General features: G+C 52.3%; 2 protein-coding genes across 10 annotated transcripts in view; both read left to right on the forward strand.

Annotated features, from left to right (window-relative positions):
* The first annotated feature begins 2,188 nt into the window (after window positions 1–2,188).
* On the forward strand, window positions 2,189–10,806 carry LOC308224053 (P-selectin-like). 2 transcript variants are annotated; one of them, XM_080623670.1, is made up of 17 exons: window positions 2,189–2,304; window positions 2,714–2,804; window positions 5,050–5,439; window positions 5,527–5,634; window positions 5,747–5,929; window positions 6,892–7,077; window positions 7,212–7,397; window positions 7,524–7,709; window positions 7,843–8,028; window positions 8,165–8,350; window positions 8,486–8,671; window positions 8,807–8,992; window positions 9,145–9,330; window positions 9,481–9,603; window positions 10,006–10,036; window positions 10,227–10,282; window positions 10,496–10,806. In XM_080623670.1, the coding sequence occupies exons 1-16, from the start codon at window positions 2,200–2,202 to the stop codon at window positions 10,279–10,281; spliced, it is 2,574 nt and encodes an 857-aa protein (XP_080479796.1). In that variant the 5' UTR covers window positions 2,189–2,199; the 3' UTR covers window position 10,282; window positions 10,496–10,806. The 2 variants fall into 2 exon arrangements, with proteins under 2 accessions (XP_080479796.1, XP_080479797.1); XM_080623671.1 differs by having other exon boundaries at window positions 10,592–10,806.
* A 140-nt stretch (window positions 10,807–10,946) lies between these two features.
* Window positions 10,947–14,508, forward strand: part of ATF6 (activating transcription factor 6) — a 77,779-nt gene continuing 74,217 nt past the window's right edge. For all 8 annotated transcript variants that reach the window (XR_013957364.1, XR_013957365.1, XM_080622809.1 and 5 more), the window contains exons 1-6: window positions 10,947–11,061; window positions 11,145–11,221; window positions 12,889–12,976; window positions 13,312–13,406; window positions 13,912–14,041; window positions 14,290–14,496. Coding sequence is in view for 6 of the 8 variants with exons in the window: in XM_080622809.1 (XP_080478935.1) it covers window positions 10,989–11,061; window positions 11,145–11,221; window positions 12,889–12,976; window positions 13,312–13,406; window positions 13,912–14,041; window positions 14,290–14,496 (670 nt within the window). In the remaining 2 variants the exon portion in view is untranslated. The remainder of the gene's footprint in view (window positions 11,062–11,144; window positions 11,222–12,888; window positions 12,977–13,311; window positions 13,407–13,911; window positions 14,042–14,289; window positions 14,497–14,508) is intronic.

Genomic DNA, 14,508 nt, shown 5'->3' on the forward strand with positions numbered 1-14,508 from the left:
TGATGTGTGCCCCAGGGTCTCACTGCACCAGGTTCTGGGCACTCCCTGGGGATACATTGTGAGGCACAGCCTGGACTTGGCCCTGGGGCTCTGCAGGAGCTAAAGCCTGGGCCATCTGCCCACCTCTGCCAGTGCCACCTCCCCACACAGCACATACAGTCCCAGCCACACCTGGGCACCCCCAGCGCTGTCTGGGTACTCCTGCAAGCATCGCACCCTGCCCTGCCCATGAGACCCTGCTGCAGCACGGCTGAGCATGCTGAGAGGGCACTGAGCATCGGCCTGGGCAGGCAGCGACAGCTGCAGCAGCTCAGCTGCTTTCCCCCCGCCAGCCGTGGGGTCACAGCCTGCAGGTGGGTTGCCTAACCTCTGGCAGTGGATTGTAGATGGGAGGGGGGCACCCATGCCCCCTCCCCACAAATACTGCCTACAGCAGGGCTCTCACATAAGAGGGAGCATCACCTCTGTCTATGGCTCAGGACCAGGGCATAGCAAAGTAAGCACATTTCCATTGTAGATTCCTGCAGCATCCTGAATACTTTCTGGGGGGCCGAGCCTTGGAAAACACCCAAGATGTGAAAGGGCTCTTGGTGATCACCCAGCTCCAGCAGAGCTAAAAAGCTAATTCAGGTCTTCTCTCCCTCCCGCAAAGTGTACCTTTTCTGACTACCTGCAAAGCAACCTGCCACACAGGAACCCCTCTCTGAGCCCAGGTACCTGTGGACACAGGGCACCTGTCCCCACAAAGAACTTTGAAATTGGCTATGTTTTTGTGGTGGCAGCCTCTAGGTCTCAGCCACTCTGATTCTGGTTTTCAAACAACACCAGAAACTATTTGTAGCTACAAAAATAAAGGTGGGAGTATTTTCTTTCTACTGCTCTGCCCTACCATGCTGAGTTTCAGCAGAAGTGAAACTGGCAGGGGCACAGCCTGCTGCCTCCCAGGGCCATACACCTATGAGCACCCCTCTGACTCCCAGCAGGTCTTACACCATTAGGAGAGACAGCTCCAACCCTTCCCAGATGACCCTCAGTGTTTGGAGTTGCCCTCCTGCCCCAGCAGTTGTCCTTTAGCTTCTTTGCCTCCCTGTCTGCTTCTTTCCTAGCTGTAATTGTACCCTCTGTACATGAGCTGCTACAAAGTGAGTGCTCCTGGATTACTGGACACACAGGGTCATCCTCAACAATTCCATAAAAATAGACAATTACAGTAAAATTGAACATTTTTGCAAGGAAAATACTCAGAGACAGGAACCAAGTTTCATTTACATTGGCCAGGTATAAAGTCATTGTAGTGGGTTACAGCTTTTGTGGGATGGGTTCCTGCTTTTGTCTAGCATGAGTCCCAGTGGAGCAGCATCAGTTTCTCTGGAACTGGAAAATCCATGTGACCCGCATGGCTCACACTTTGGCTTTAACTGGAAGACAGCAGAGTAATTCCTGCAGAAACCCCTGCCAAGGCAATTTAACTTAGAAGCAGAATGGGGTAAGGAAAGATTTATGATGATTCAAGAGTGATCCAATGGGAGGTGGACACAATAAGGCATGTTCCTGAAGCACCAGTGGAAGTTCCTAAAGGATGTTAACAACTTGGGGGAAATTCCTCTGGCATGTTCTTGGAACTTTCTCATAAAGACTTAAAGGCAAAGACACAAAAATTCACTGTGAAGTAACCATTTATAAATGGTGTATGAAGATTCACAGCCAGAGGAAAAAGCCTGCAAGCAAGGAGAACATCCAGCACAGCAGCTGACAGGCTGTGAGCCATGCTCCTACTTAGCCCACATGGGAGTTCATCACAGCTCATCCCTCCTCTGTCCTCCAAACACCAGTGAAGGAACATGGACATGGTGGGTTAGAGAGGTCTCAGTGCCCTGGGCACCACGGGCTGGACCCCTCCTGGGGGACCCTTCTCCACCTCCTGGGGAGCTTGGCCAAGCCCAGCTTGTCAGTCTGCTCCTGTGGCTGTCGTGTCCCCATGGGGATGCACCCAGCTCCTGTGCCATGGGGCAGACATTGAGCTGAGTCCTGCCAGGGCTGCAGCCAGGGCTGACCCCGCTGCTCCCCTCTGGCTTCAGCCTGGGAGCGGGGTCTCTGCAGACAGGAGAGCTCTGTGCTGCAGGAGGCAGGAGTGCAGGGCAGGATGCAGGCTGGCAGCAGGGCTGCGGTGGGAGGGGAAGAAGCCAAGAGCAGGCAGCAATGCTCTGCACACTTGGAGGAAGTGTGAGCACCACTGCCCGCAGAGAGGCAGATGCGCCTGGCACTGCCAGCGGCTGGGCAAGGTGTGTCTGTGGTGCTGACATGGTAAGTCCTTCTCTTTTCTTTGGGCATGTGTTGGGGTCTGCTTAAAAAAGGGAATTAGGGGAGGGCAGGGCTATAGGTAGGTACTGCCAGGAAATGGTGCTACTCTCGGAGGCAGATGCCAGCCCTTGGTGTGTGGGGAGGGTATGCCCTGTACTTAGGGGCTCCCCAGGAGTGAACTACACATGGGCTCCCCCACTGTCCAGCTGTGCTATAGGCACAGCCCCCGCACTGTGCCTCACTGGAGAGGCCCATTCTACAGCATAGCAGTACCTGCACACAGTGTGACTCTGTGTGAGCCAGCATAAGCAACGTGCCCATGTGGCTACCAGGACTACCTGGCAGTGGTGTGGGTGCACAGCCTCGCATGTGAGCCCCCATGCATGCTCATGCCTCTCTCCCTGGCACACAGGGCACTGCTCCAGGACTGTGGTCTGCTGGAAGGATGTGGGCTCTGAGCTCTCATGGCATCTGCTACCTGCGCATCGCTGCCATCGCATGGGGTAAGCCACTCTCCAGCCGTCCAGTGTGACCCTGTTGCCAGGGAGCCTGCAGGCCCAGGAAACTGAAGAAGGGCAGCAGTGTTATTTTGGGAGGTCATCACTCACAACCCCCATGGCTGCCAGCCCAGGGCTGGATCTTTTTGGGCTGGGAGGGTGCTGCATCTGACTGAGCTACCTCCCTCCAGACAGACCATTGCAGGACTGTGCTCCCCTGGGGAGAGCCAGGACACGCATGGGATCCCTGCAGGGTATCTGGTTCCCCAGATGCAGCATGGCAGCTAGTGTGTTGTACCATGGACAGGAGAATGGCAGCAGCATCTCCACCCCTATGCCCATACCTATGCTGTAAAGCTGGGCATGGACATAGCCACAGGACTCACAAGTGCAAGTCCTGGGAGCACAGCTGCGGCAGCACCAAGCAGAGCTAAAGCTGCTAAATGGCATAAGAGAAGAAATAAAAGTAGAAACTAATTTGGTTGCGCTGCCTGTAGGATATTTCCTTCACATGTTTGCACGGAGGAAAACCTGCTGGTGCCTGCTCTGTCCCTAGGGATCGTTCATGAGCTGGGTTATTTTCCAAAGGACCTGTTGTTATTGAGCTAAGGAACAGAGACAAACGCAGAAGTGTCAGAAGGAGGCTGAGATTTAGCTCTGAGGGGAAAACAAAAGTGCAAAGGCACCGAGGTGCTGACACCCTGCCCTGGGGGTAGGCGTTGGGGGCTGCTACAGGAGCTGAGGGATGGAAATGCAGGCAAACAGCACCCATCTGGGGTTCAGCTCCAAGTGAGCAGGGAGAGGTAACACAAGGCTGTGTGGAAGGAGTGTGGATGAGCTGTGCTACAGAGAGGGTGTTACTTGGTGGAGCTGGAGGAAAGAGGTAGGAGAGCACGTGAAGGATGGGCATGCAGCAGATGGTCTCCCTTGGTCCTTCTTGGTTTGGGGCTGGGGTGTGTGAGGGTGGCAGGGCAGCTGCCCTAAGCTGTGCTGGGAGGGTAGCAAGGGCCAGGAGGTAGGTGGTGAGAGCTGAGGTTGGGGCAGTTTCCCAAGATGTGCCCTGGGCTTCTGTCCTGCAGCCCCAAAACTCCCAAGCGGTGGAGGGCTGTAGTTGAAGGCCACCATTTCCTCCTTTCCTCAGCTTCAGTTGTCTTGAGCAAAGTGGATAGTTTGCTCTTCACAAGGAAAACGAGAAAAATTATGGGAATTTCGCTTAGAAAAAAAATAATTATTGACCAAACCAGAGCCCTAATTAGACTCAAAAAGCCCTAGATTTACATCTAATCTGTGATGTCCAGACCTCTGCATGCATGACCACAGTTTGATATGCTTTCCTGAGGCACAGGTTCCCCAGGCCAGTTGTTTGGAGCAAACTCTGATCCCCGTCTCTCTTTCTGCATAGATGGAGATAGGATTCCCATATCACTTTTTGCAATTGTGGAGATACCTGCTTCTGGGGAGGAGGGAAGAAGCCTTTTTGTGGCTAAACCCTTTGATTGCATCAAGTTGCGGTGTGAAATGCTGTAAATAAGAGCAGGGTGCTCTTCACTTCTGGGTGTGGGTTCCAGTTAATCTCTGGTTTTGTCTTGCCTGGGGGGCATGATCGGGATGTGAACTTGACTTTTGCAAGATGTTATTTTGCAATACTGAATTTTACAAGACTCTTCAGACCATCTCTGACTCAGATGAGTAGCTTGGGATCCAAGTGCTTTTGGGGGTGAAGGCATGCTTGTTGCTCTGCCTTGCTCCAAGTTGACTCTTGTGTAGAAGTGTAAAGAAAGAAAACCAAACTGGTACACCTCTGTGCTTGAAGAAGGAACTGTGTTTAAAGAACCATCTTGATATTGGGTTTTGCCCTTTGGGAAACCTTTGTGGGCAGGGGAGCAGGGCTGTGGGATTGGGCTTTCATTCCTTGTGCTGGAGGAGAGTTTGGCATAATTGCTTGGGGCTCTTCTGCTACCCGTGCTCTGCCTGCCCCATCCTATGCTGCCCTCTGTCTCAGCCTTAACCCCACCTCCCCCACCTTCCTCATCTCTGTGCCATCCCCCTCAGTCCCACCTCAGCTCCTTCTGCCATGCCTGATCCACCCACATTTTCATTCTCACCCACACTCGTCCCTTTGACACATCCCCTCACCCAGCTGGTCACTGGCATCTCTTGGCCTAGCCCACCCTCACATGCCAAGGAGCCCAGTCCCCGATCTAGCTTCCATCCTTTCTGTGTCAGTCCTGGACCTCATCCACTCTCACAGGCATGATAACACAACTGGAGGTGAGTGCCTGGACATACCACTACAGTCACCAAGGGGATTACACGTGGGAGCAGGCCAGGAACTACTGCCAGACCTTCTTCACTGACCTGGTGGCGATCCAGAACAAGCAGGAGATTGAGTACCTCAACAAAAGCCTGCCCTTCTACGGGCGGTACTATTGGATCGGCATCCGCAAACTGAGTGGCACCTGGACCTGGGTGGGCACTAAGAAGGCGCTGACAAAGGAGGCAGAGAACTGGGCAGTTGGGGAGCCCAACAATCGCCGCTCCAACCAGGACTGCGTGGAGATCTACATCAAGCGGCCGTTTGAATCCGGCAAGTGGAATGATGAGCCCTGCAACCGGAGGAAAAAAGCACTGTGCTACTGGGGTGAGCTGGGGGGATCGCGGATCAGGTGGGCTGGGGACCTCAGCAGGGTGGCCAGTGTCTTCTGATGAGTGTCCTCTGTGTGCACAGCCTCCTGCCAGCTCTTCCCATGCAGCCAGCGTGGCGAGTGTGTGGAGACCATCGGGAGCTACCACTGCGAGTGCTACCCTGGTTTCCATGGCCCTGAGTGTGAGGATGGTGAGCCACCCATCCCCATCCCTCCCTCCCTGCCGGAGAGCCTGAGCCTGGCAGCGAAGTGGGCAAGTTCATTTGTGCTCCTAACAGGCTGGTGGTGCTTTGTCTCTCCCAGTTGTGCAGTGCACTGAGCTTGAGCCCAAGGAAGTGCAAATGAACTGCAGCCATCCCTATGGACACTTCAGCTACAACTCCACCTGTATGTTTGAATGCCAGGAAGGGTTTGAGCGGCAAGGGGCAAGCACACTGCAGTGCCTGCCTTCCCAGCAGTGGTCAGCAGACACCCCCATCTGCACAGGTATGGCCTGCCAGCAGCTGGGGATCTCAGGGATGTGGCATTGATACTTTCAGGGGGCCAGCCCTGCATGCCCAATGGCAAGCAGGGGCTCACTGGGCCCCTTACCCGTCAAGGAAGTAGCTTCTGGTGACACGTGGGAAGCAGTTTCCCAATGAGGCTGTGATAGGCAGAGTGGCTGTGAGCTCTGGATAAGCCCCCTGCTCTCCTTGGCTGTCCCAGTGCTCTTGCTCGCTGTTCTCAATCCCACCCAGGTGCCAGCACCCTGTGTGCACCAAACGCAGGGGCAGAATGGCATCTTGGCACCTCCATCACCCTGCTGGCACTATTTCCATCTTGCCAAGTCCGCTCCAATCCACCTTGGAAGGTGCTCTGCATCTTGGGAGTCCTCAGAGAGGAACAAAGAGGGGCTGGTGTTCCGCTGCCAGGGGAAGGGCAGGGCTGGGCCACACTGAGTGGGGGTGAGGATCTGTGAGATGAGGTTAGATATAAGGTGGGAGGGACAGAGCAAGCAAGAAGCCACAAAGGACAGAAAGCTGTGTTATGTTATGCTTCAGTGGTAGGGAAAGTCTTCATGGCAGTGGCTTGAGGGTTTGCAGCCAGGTGTCACACAGAGGTGCTGGGCTTTTTGGGGGAATGTGAGAGCCCTGCTCCACCTTCCTGTGTTACTGAGTAGGACTGCAGCAGCTGCAGGCCTTCATCCTGGGGACTGTGACCAGGGATAGTGCATGGGATAAACAGGTCTCTGGCAGGGCAGCAATTTTTCCCCCAGGAAATCATATGGCAGAAAAATCATAGTACCAGCTACATTGCTACTGTTTTTAAAGAGGTGAGGCTTGTCTGGGTGAGAAAGGTAAATCAAAGACATTTCACCATAGATTTGGTGTTGTTTGATTGGGAGTCAGCCCTAGTCCCTAGATTTAACCTCATCTATCCTGTCTCTGAGACCTGCTCTCCCATTGCAGCCATCACCTGCCCAGTGCTCAGTGCTCCAGACTGGGGAGAGCTGAACTGCTCCCACGTCCATGGGGACTTTGCCTTTGGCTCTACGTGTGCCTTCTCCTGCCAGACAGGATTTGCACTGATGGGGTTGGAAAGCCGTGAGTGTATGGCCACGGGAACCTGGACTGGGGATACTCCACACTGTGAAGGTAGAGTTGCTGCTAGAGCTCAGGATGTGATTGGTCTTGGGGTGACACTAGGATGTTCCCCACCCTCTTGATCCCTGCAGTTTAGTCTCTCAGTCCCCAAGCTCCTGCTTGAAGTGTGCATCTTTACCCTGCAGCTATCACCTGCCCAGTGCTCAGTGCTCCAGACTGGGGAGAGCTGAACTGCTCTCACCTCCACGGGAACTTTGCCTTCGGTTCCACGTGTGCCTTCTCCTGCCAGACAGGGTTTGCACTGACTGGGCCAGAAAGTCTTGACTGCACAGCCACGGGGACCTGGACTGGGAATGCCCCACACTGTGAAGGTAAAATTAAGGTGTCACAGGCCTTGGGTTTATCCTAGGATGTTCTTGGGTATCTTGGTCCTCTTGTCCCAGTAGCTGAGCCCTGTAGTCCCCAGGCTCCTGCTTGAAATGTATCTATCCCTGCAGCCATCACCTGCCCAGCACTCAGTGCTCCAGACCAAGGAAAGCTGAACTGCTCTCACCTCCATGGGGACTTTGCCTTCAGCTCCACATGTGCCTTCTCCTGCCAGACAGGGTTTGCACTGATGGGGCCAGAAACCCGTAACTGCACAGCTACAGGGACCTGGACTGGGAATGCCCCAAGATGTGCAGGTATTGCTGCTGCTAGAGCTCAGGGTGTCACTAATCTTGGGAAACATTCTAGTGTCACCCCAGCTTCTTTCTCCCAGCTGTTTAGTCTCCCAGTCCTCAAACTCCTGCTTGGAATGTATCTCTGTCCCTGCAGCCATCACCTGCCCAGTGCTCAGTGCTTCAGACCAAGGAGAGCTGAACTGCTCCCACGTCCACAGAGACTTTGCCTTTGGCTCCAAGTGTCTCTTCTCCTGCCAGAGGGGATTTGCACTGATGGGGCCAGAGAGCCGTGAGTGCACAGCCGTGGGGACCTGGACGGGGAACACCCCACAGTGCAAAGGTAGTGTTGCTATTCAATGTGTCACAGGCCTTGGGATAACCATAGGATGTTCTCTGGTGTCTTGGATGTCTTATTCCAACAGTTTAGCATCATAGTCCACAGGCTCCTACTTGAAGTGTGCCTATTTACCCTGCAGCCATCACCTGCCCAGTGCTCAGTGCTCCAGACCGGGGAGAGCTGAACTGCTCCCACCTCCATGGGGACTTCGCTTTTGGCTCTGTGTGTGTCTTCTCCTGCCAGACGGGGTTTGCACTGATGGGGCCAGAGAGCCGTGAGTGCACAGCCATGGGGACCTGGACTGGGGACTCCACACGCTGTGAAGGTACAGTTAGTGCTCAAGGCATCACGTGCCTTGGGTTGACCCTAGGATGTTCTATGGTGTCTTTGTCCTGTCATCCTAACAGTTTAGTGTCATCATTCCCAAGCTCCTTCTTGAAGTGTATCTCTATCCCTGCAGCTGTCGTCTGCCCAGTGCTCAGTGCTCCAGACCAAGGACAGCTGAACTGCTCCCACCTCCACGGGAACTTCACTTTCGGCTCCACATGTGCCTTCTCCTGCCAGATAGGGTTTACATTGATGGGGCCAGAAAGCCTTGAGTGCACGGCCATGGGGACCTGGACTGGGGACTCCCCACGCTGTGAAGGTAGAGTTACTGCTCAAGGTGTCACAGGCCTTGGGTTGATCCTAGGATGTTCTTGGATATCTTGGTCCTCTCACCCCAATAGTTTAGCCTTGTAGTTCACAGGCTCCTGCTTGAAATGCATCTCTTTCCCTGCAGTCATTACCTGCCCAGAGCTCAGTGCTCCAGACTGGGGAGAGCTGAACTGCTCCCACCTCCACGGGGACTTCACCTTTGGCTCCACATGTGCCTTCTCCTGTCAGACAGGGTTTGCACTGATGGGGCTGGACAGCCACAAGTGCATGGCCATGGGGACCTGGACCGGCGAAACTCCACAATGCAAAGGTAGATCTTGTTGTAGCAGACTTTCCTCAGCATCAAATTCCCCTTAGCACCCCAGTCCATGGCAGCTCATCCCTAGCTCCCCAGCGCACATGTCCCCATCCCACCAACATCTGTCCTGTCCTACTGATGCTGCTGCTGTGCTCTATGTCCAGCCATCAGCTGCCTGGAGCTGGACCCCCCCAGCAGAGGTCACCTGAGCTGCTCTCACATGTACGGGAACTTCACATACAACTCCACGTGCACCTTTTCCTGTGAGGAGGGGTTTGTTCGGATGGGAGCAGAGGTGCTCTGGTGTGCAGCCACAGGGAACTGGACTAGGCAACCCCCTGTCTGTGCAGGTATGGTGGGACTCCATGCTCCTCAAGTAGTGTGGGGGGTTCAGCTTTCTGCAGCACACCTTGAATATTGTTGGGGTCACCCTAGCAGCTTGGGTACTGTGAAATCCTTCCAACAACTTTCTAACCTCTGGGTCTATGGATCTGCTTCAGAGGACGGTGCCTTCTTCTTAAAGCAAGTCCTGGCTTACAGCAGTGGCACAGCTCTGGCAGTAGCTGGCGTCGTGCTCTCTGGGATGCTCATTGCCCTCATTGCCAAGCGGCTCAGCGACAGAGGTAAGGAAACACCTTCTGCAGTCCACTGCCACTTTGGCTGGGGCTTCCCAGGGAAGGTGGTTACAGAGTCCCAGTGGAGGGTGGGATGATCAGAAGAGTTTAACAGTGTGACTGCCTCAATCCACTTGTCTTAGTTGCTTCAAGTTGGTTGGGTTCTTGGCAGTTTGTCCAACTGAAAGCATCAGCAATTGGATCTAGAGGGGAGAGCCAGAAAAACACCTTCACTATGAAGGGGAAGAAGGGAAATGCTTCAGCACCCCACCCTTGCTTCATCCCACACATGTAAAACTCAGTTCAATTTCAGATGCTGCTGCTGCAGCTTCTCATGTCCTTCACTAAACAGATCTGGTTATTTCTTTTCCATCTGCTCTATCCCTGTGGACATTTCAACACCATTATCAGAGGAGAAGAAGAAGCTCTTGAACCCTACCAGGTGAGAGTTGTATTCTGGAGGAGGATGGCTCTGCTCTGTCCCCATTACAGCCCTGCAGGCACGCCACTCTCACCCCAAACTGCCTGTGTGAGGCTGTTTTTACATACAGGGCTGATGGGCCTGTGCAAACCCCTGCTCTTCACACTCCTGCACCCTCCCCAAAGGTGACATCCTTGTGTTTGTCTTCCAGTGACCTAGGCTCACCTGGCATCTTCACCAATGCAGCCTATGATGCCAACCTGTAAGGTGAGAGCCAGCGAAATGCTAATAGCACCCTGTGCTCCTGCAGTGGGCTGGAAGTGCTGCTACCTGCTTCTGCAGTCACTTGTGGAAAATCCACCTGGGCAGCTATCCTCCTGGCTGGGGTGCTCCCAGGTGTGGACATCCCTTAGGAGGGGAAGGGAGAGAACCGGTGCTTTTGGTGCTGTACCACGGGCTCTCTCCCTCCTGTTCTTCCAGCCCGGCACGCAACAAACGCCACCGTGTTCCCCAGCGCTGCAGACCCAGCAGGAGCTGCTGCCAGGGCCTAGAGGGGCTTCGTGTCTTTGCCTGCAGTCCCGACCTGCGCTGCCCGTGGAAGCTGCACCCACGCTGCGTGCACACAGACACCCAGAGAGGCGCTGCCTTCCCGCAACGCAGCGCATCAGCGCCCGGGCCGCTGCCCGCCCTCTGGGGCCAGGCCTGGGCCGGGCCCGTCCCCCCACGGAGCTGCCTCCCTGCTCCCACCGTTCCTGGTTCTGATGATGGGCTTGCGCCAGCGGGCCTGAATAAACTCCTGTGTTTAAGGAACCGTCTGTGTGCCTGGGCGCGGGTGGGACGTCACCGCACCCGCGTGTCCGTCGGCGGCCGCCGTTGGAGGGCCGAGGAGGGGCGGGGCGGAGCGAGTGGCGGCGTGGGGCGGGGCGCGGCGCTGCCGGAAGCAGACGTATGTTTCGGGAGGAAGGCGGAAATAATGGCGGCGGCGGCGGAAGCCGAGTGGGAGCCGGCGGGATTGCTGTCGGTCCCGGGGAGCGGCCTCGACTGGGGTAAGCGCGGCTTGAGGGGTAGGCGGCCGGGAGGTGAGGAGCCCCTGGCCGGCTCGGCGCTGAGGCTGTTGTCTCTCCCGCAGAGGCGGTGCTGGGCGAGGAGCTGAGTGAGCTACTGGGCCCTGCGGAGCCGCGGCGGGCCCTGAGGGACGAGCCCGATGTGAGTATCGGACGGGGGCGGCGGGAGGCCGGGCTACCCGCAGTGCGGGCTGCGGATTGCGGGGGGTGTCGAGGAGCAACGGTGCGGGTGTCACGGCTCTCGTCAGCAGGAGACACTCGCTCGCTGCCGGTGGCGGGCAGGCCGTTCACCCGTGCGCTAGATGTGGAGGTGCTGAGTTATAAGTACCTTAATAAACTGTCAGTGTCAATGCTAGAGATCTAAAAGCCGGGTTTAAAGGTGAAAGTTTGAGGTGCTGAGTTGTGAGAGAGCTGGGAGAGCTGTGTTGTTGCTGACCTAATGAAGGCAGGGCTGGTGGGGAGAACGTTTCTGGGTTGTGTGAAAGGAGACATATGGAGAAGCATGGGAATGCTACACCTGCATCCAGCAGTGCTGTGCTTTATCACCTTGCATGTATGACAGCTTCTTGTTTTCTTGTCTATTGTGGATTTTCTCCTAAAACCTTTGCTTGCAACCTTATGCATTCATCCCCGTGTTTTTCACTGTCTGATTGTACCTACTGCTTTTTCTGTCCCAGAGCATGGATTCTTCTCTCTGTGTTGTTCCACTGTCTTTCTTTTGCTCACTGTGTCCTAACCAACCTCCAGCACAACCCCTGGGTTATCTGACATAAACCTCAGGTGCTAAGATCATTCTTACAGGTTCTAGAGCTAGGTGCTGGAGAAAACGTGAGAACTGCTTGACTGCAGAAGGGATAGGTATTTCCTATCAACAAGTCAGCTTTAGTTGCCCATGTGATCTTATTGCACAGCTTGGGCTGTGGCTTTTGGTCTTTCTTCCTATAAATGTGTCCTGATGAGCTTTCTCTTCATGCTAGCATGAAACTAATATCCATGCAGTCTGCACCTTTCTGAGCCTCCCTTTATAAGGCAAGTTGAGAGTGTAAGGAAAGGTACATTTGTAGGATAGTTTTTAGCTATAAAATATTTGCTGTATATTAGTATAAGTTGGGTATGTGATATTTGTATTTTTCATGCAAGAGCTCATAAAAATGTCACATTTGAGTAGGGAACTGAGGCTTATGGATGCATCAGCAGAAGAAATGCTGATGAAGCATTTCTGATCATTGTTGTAAAGGTCATTCAATAAATAATATGTATAAAGTGATTTTAGTCTTTCCCCCACCACCTTCTGATGGAAAAGGAAACTGGTGTCCCTGGCTTTAGAAGGTTATGATGTCAGTTTATTCAAGTATAGGGAGACCTAGTATGTGCTGTTCATCAGATGCTGAGCAAATCAGTCCTTGCGGCTCTTCCTGCTGTCGCTGATGCTTTTGCTTATGAAGTGCTTTGGGATGTGATGGAATGCAGATGAAGGGGAGGATGGGAACAAGTTGCTAAAACTTGTGCTATGTATGAGGTGATTCAATGACTAGACTTAGAACTTTTGCTTTACAAATTACTGATAACAGTACAATAATTAGTGATAGTTTTAAAATTACATTCTTTCTTATGTATCTATGATGGCCTTGTCTTGTGTGTTTCAGTTGAGAATTGCCTCCTTAAGGGCTTTTATCTCTGTATGCTTTAAGGCAACTAAAGTGATAGTTGTGTTGTTTTCGAGAGCTGTAAGAATGTGACCATAATGGATGGTAGCTTCAATTTGTATTGTCTTTTTGTATTGTTTCTTTTTCTAAACTGTCATTCCAGGAAAATGATCTCTATAACTTTCATTTTGATTTGGATTTGATGTCTTGGGACTCAGACCTTTGGAATATTACAGGCCATGCTTTTACAGGTAATTAATCTCTGTTATTTTGCAAGTGTGGCTATTCCCCTCCATCCCACAAGGGTGAGCTGTTTCAATTTAAGAATATTGGTAACTTGTTGAAATTATTTGATACCCTATAGCATTTATCTTTGTGATAAGAAGTCATGCTGTGTTTATGTAGGATGGGTACAACTGGTGAGGACTGCCCTACAAGCTAAGCAGTTTAGTGTCTTTAATCTTGCTATGTTTTCTCCTGTGCCTTGCTTCAGGAATTACATAGCTGATATAGGGCAGTGTGTTCTTCACTGATCTCCCATTGCTAAAAACTTGTACAGTAAAATTTCTTTATCTGCCTCTTGCAGATTCAAGCGTGAAGACAGAACCCTTATCACCAGCCACTTCAAATTGTTCGGTCCCTTCTCCCTCATCTGTGGACTCTCCAGTGCAGAATGTGCCTGTATGCAGAATCTTCCATGTAACACAGATAGCAGCAGTCATTCAGAACCAGCTGTGGCAAACAAAAAGCCCTGTGATTTAACTGTCTGAGCAACTTCCTGGCATAAGAGCAAACAGCTTATTTTTCTCACTTTTGCAAAAGCAAATTTCCTTCAGTGATGTTTTGTTTTTCCTGTCTTGTTGTGACCCATTCTAAAAAGAGCATGTTCAGTTCTGTTTCCTCAGCTGTGTTTATTGGCCTGGTTGCCAAACAATATGCCTTCTAAAGGCTTCTGAGTCTAGCAGTTGCTGACCTTTGCTTCCCATCATTCTGTTGATAAGGAGAGCTACTTGTTTGCTTTTCTGTAGTACTTAGCTTTGATCAGAATAAACCTGCAGAACAAAACCTTTATCCTCTTTGCTGCAGCAGCAGCACAGGTGTTATAAAAGGCAGTTATGTTCTGAACTGCTAGTAGACACTTTCAGGTGTTTCTGAAGCATTAATTTCATACAATTTCTGTCTGCAGGATGATGTGGACTTCAGCAGTAGCTCCCAGATGTCTCCAGTCTCTCTCTACAGCAAGAGTTGCAGAAGCCCTGCATCACCTGAAGGAGATGGAGGAAAAAAGCCTGCTGTCAGCATCACTTCTCAGTCTGGTATGAGAGATCAAGTTACTTTGATTCCATAGATAATATGTGTATTGTCTTGCATGTGAATCTTTAACTAACAGACCTGTTATATATCCTGTATATCCTGTCATTTGTGACTTGCATTTGTGACCATATATGTCTGTTTTTAACAAATATTATAGATGGGTAAAAAAAAGAACATACCGAAAGTCATGTTATTACTGCTTGAGTTCTATATATCTTCTGGTCCAACTCTGACTGTTTTTCTTTCCTAGCAAATAACTCTGCAAGGACCCTGAAGAGGTGTAGTCAGACAGTGTCCAGGCCTTTGATACAACCTAAACCCCTTTTGCCTGCTGTACCTGAAGCTCAGGCTAATGTTGGCATCCCAGCTAAAACCATCATTATCCAGACTCTTCCCACACTTGTGCCACTGCCAAAACATCAGCCAGTTGTTAATGTCCAGCCAGCACCTCCTAAAGGTAGGTGAATTG

The sequence above is a fragment of the Psittacula echo genome, assembly GCF_963264785.1.
Source record: "Psittacula echo genome assembly, chromosome: 7".
In the NCBI taxonomy this organism is placed as follows: domain Eukaryota; kingdom Metazoa; phylum Chordata; class Aves; order Psittaciformes; family Psittacidae; genus Psittacula; species Psittacula echo.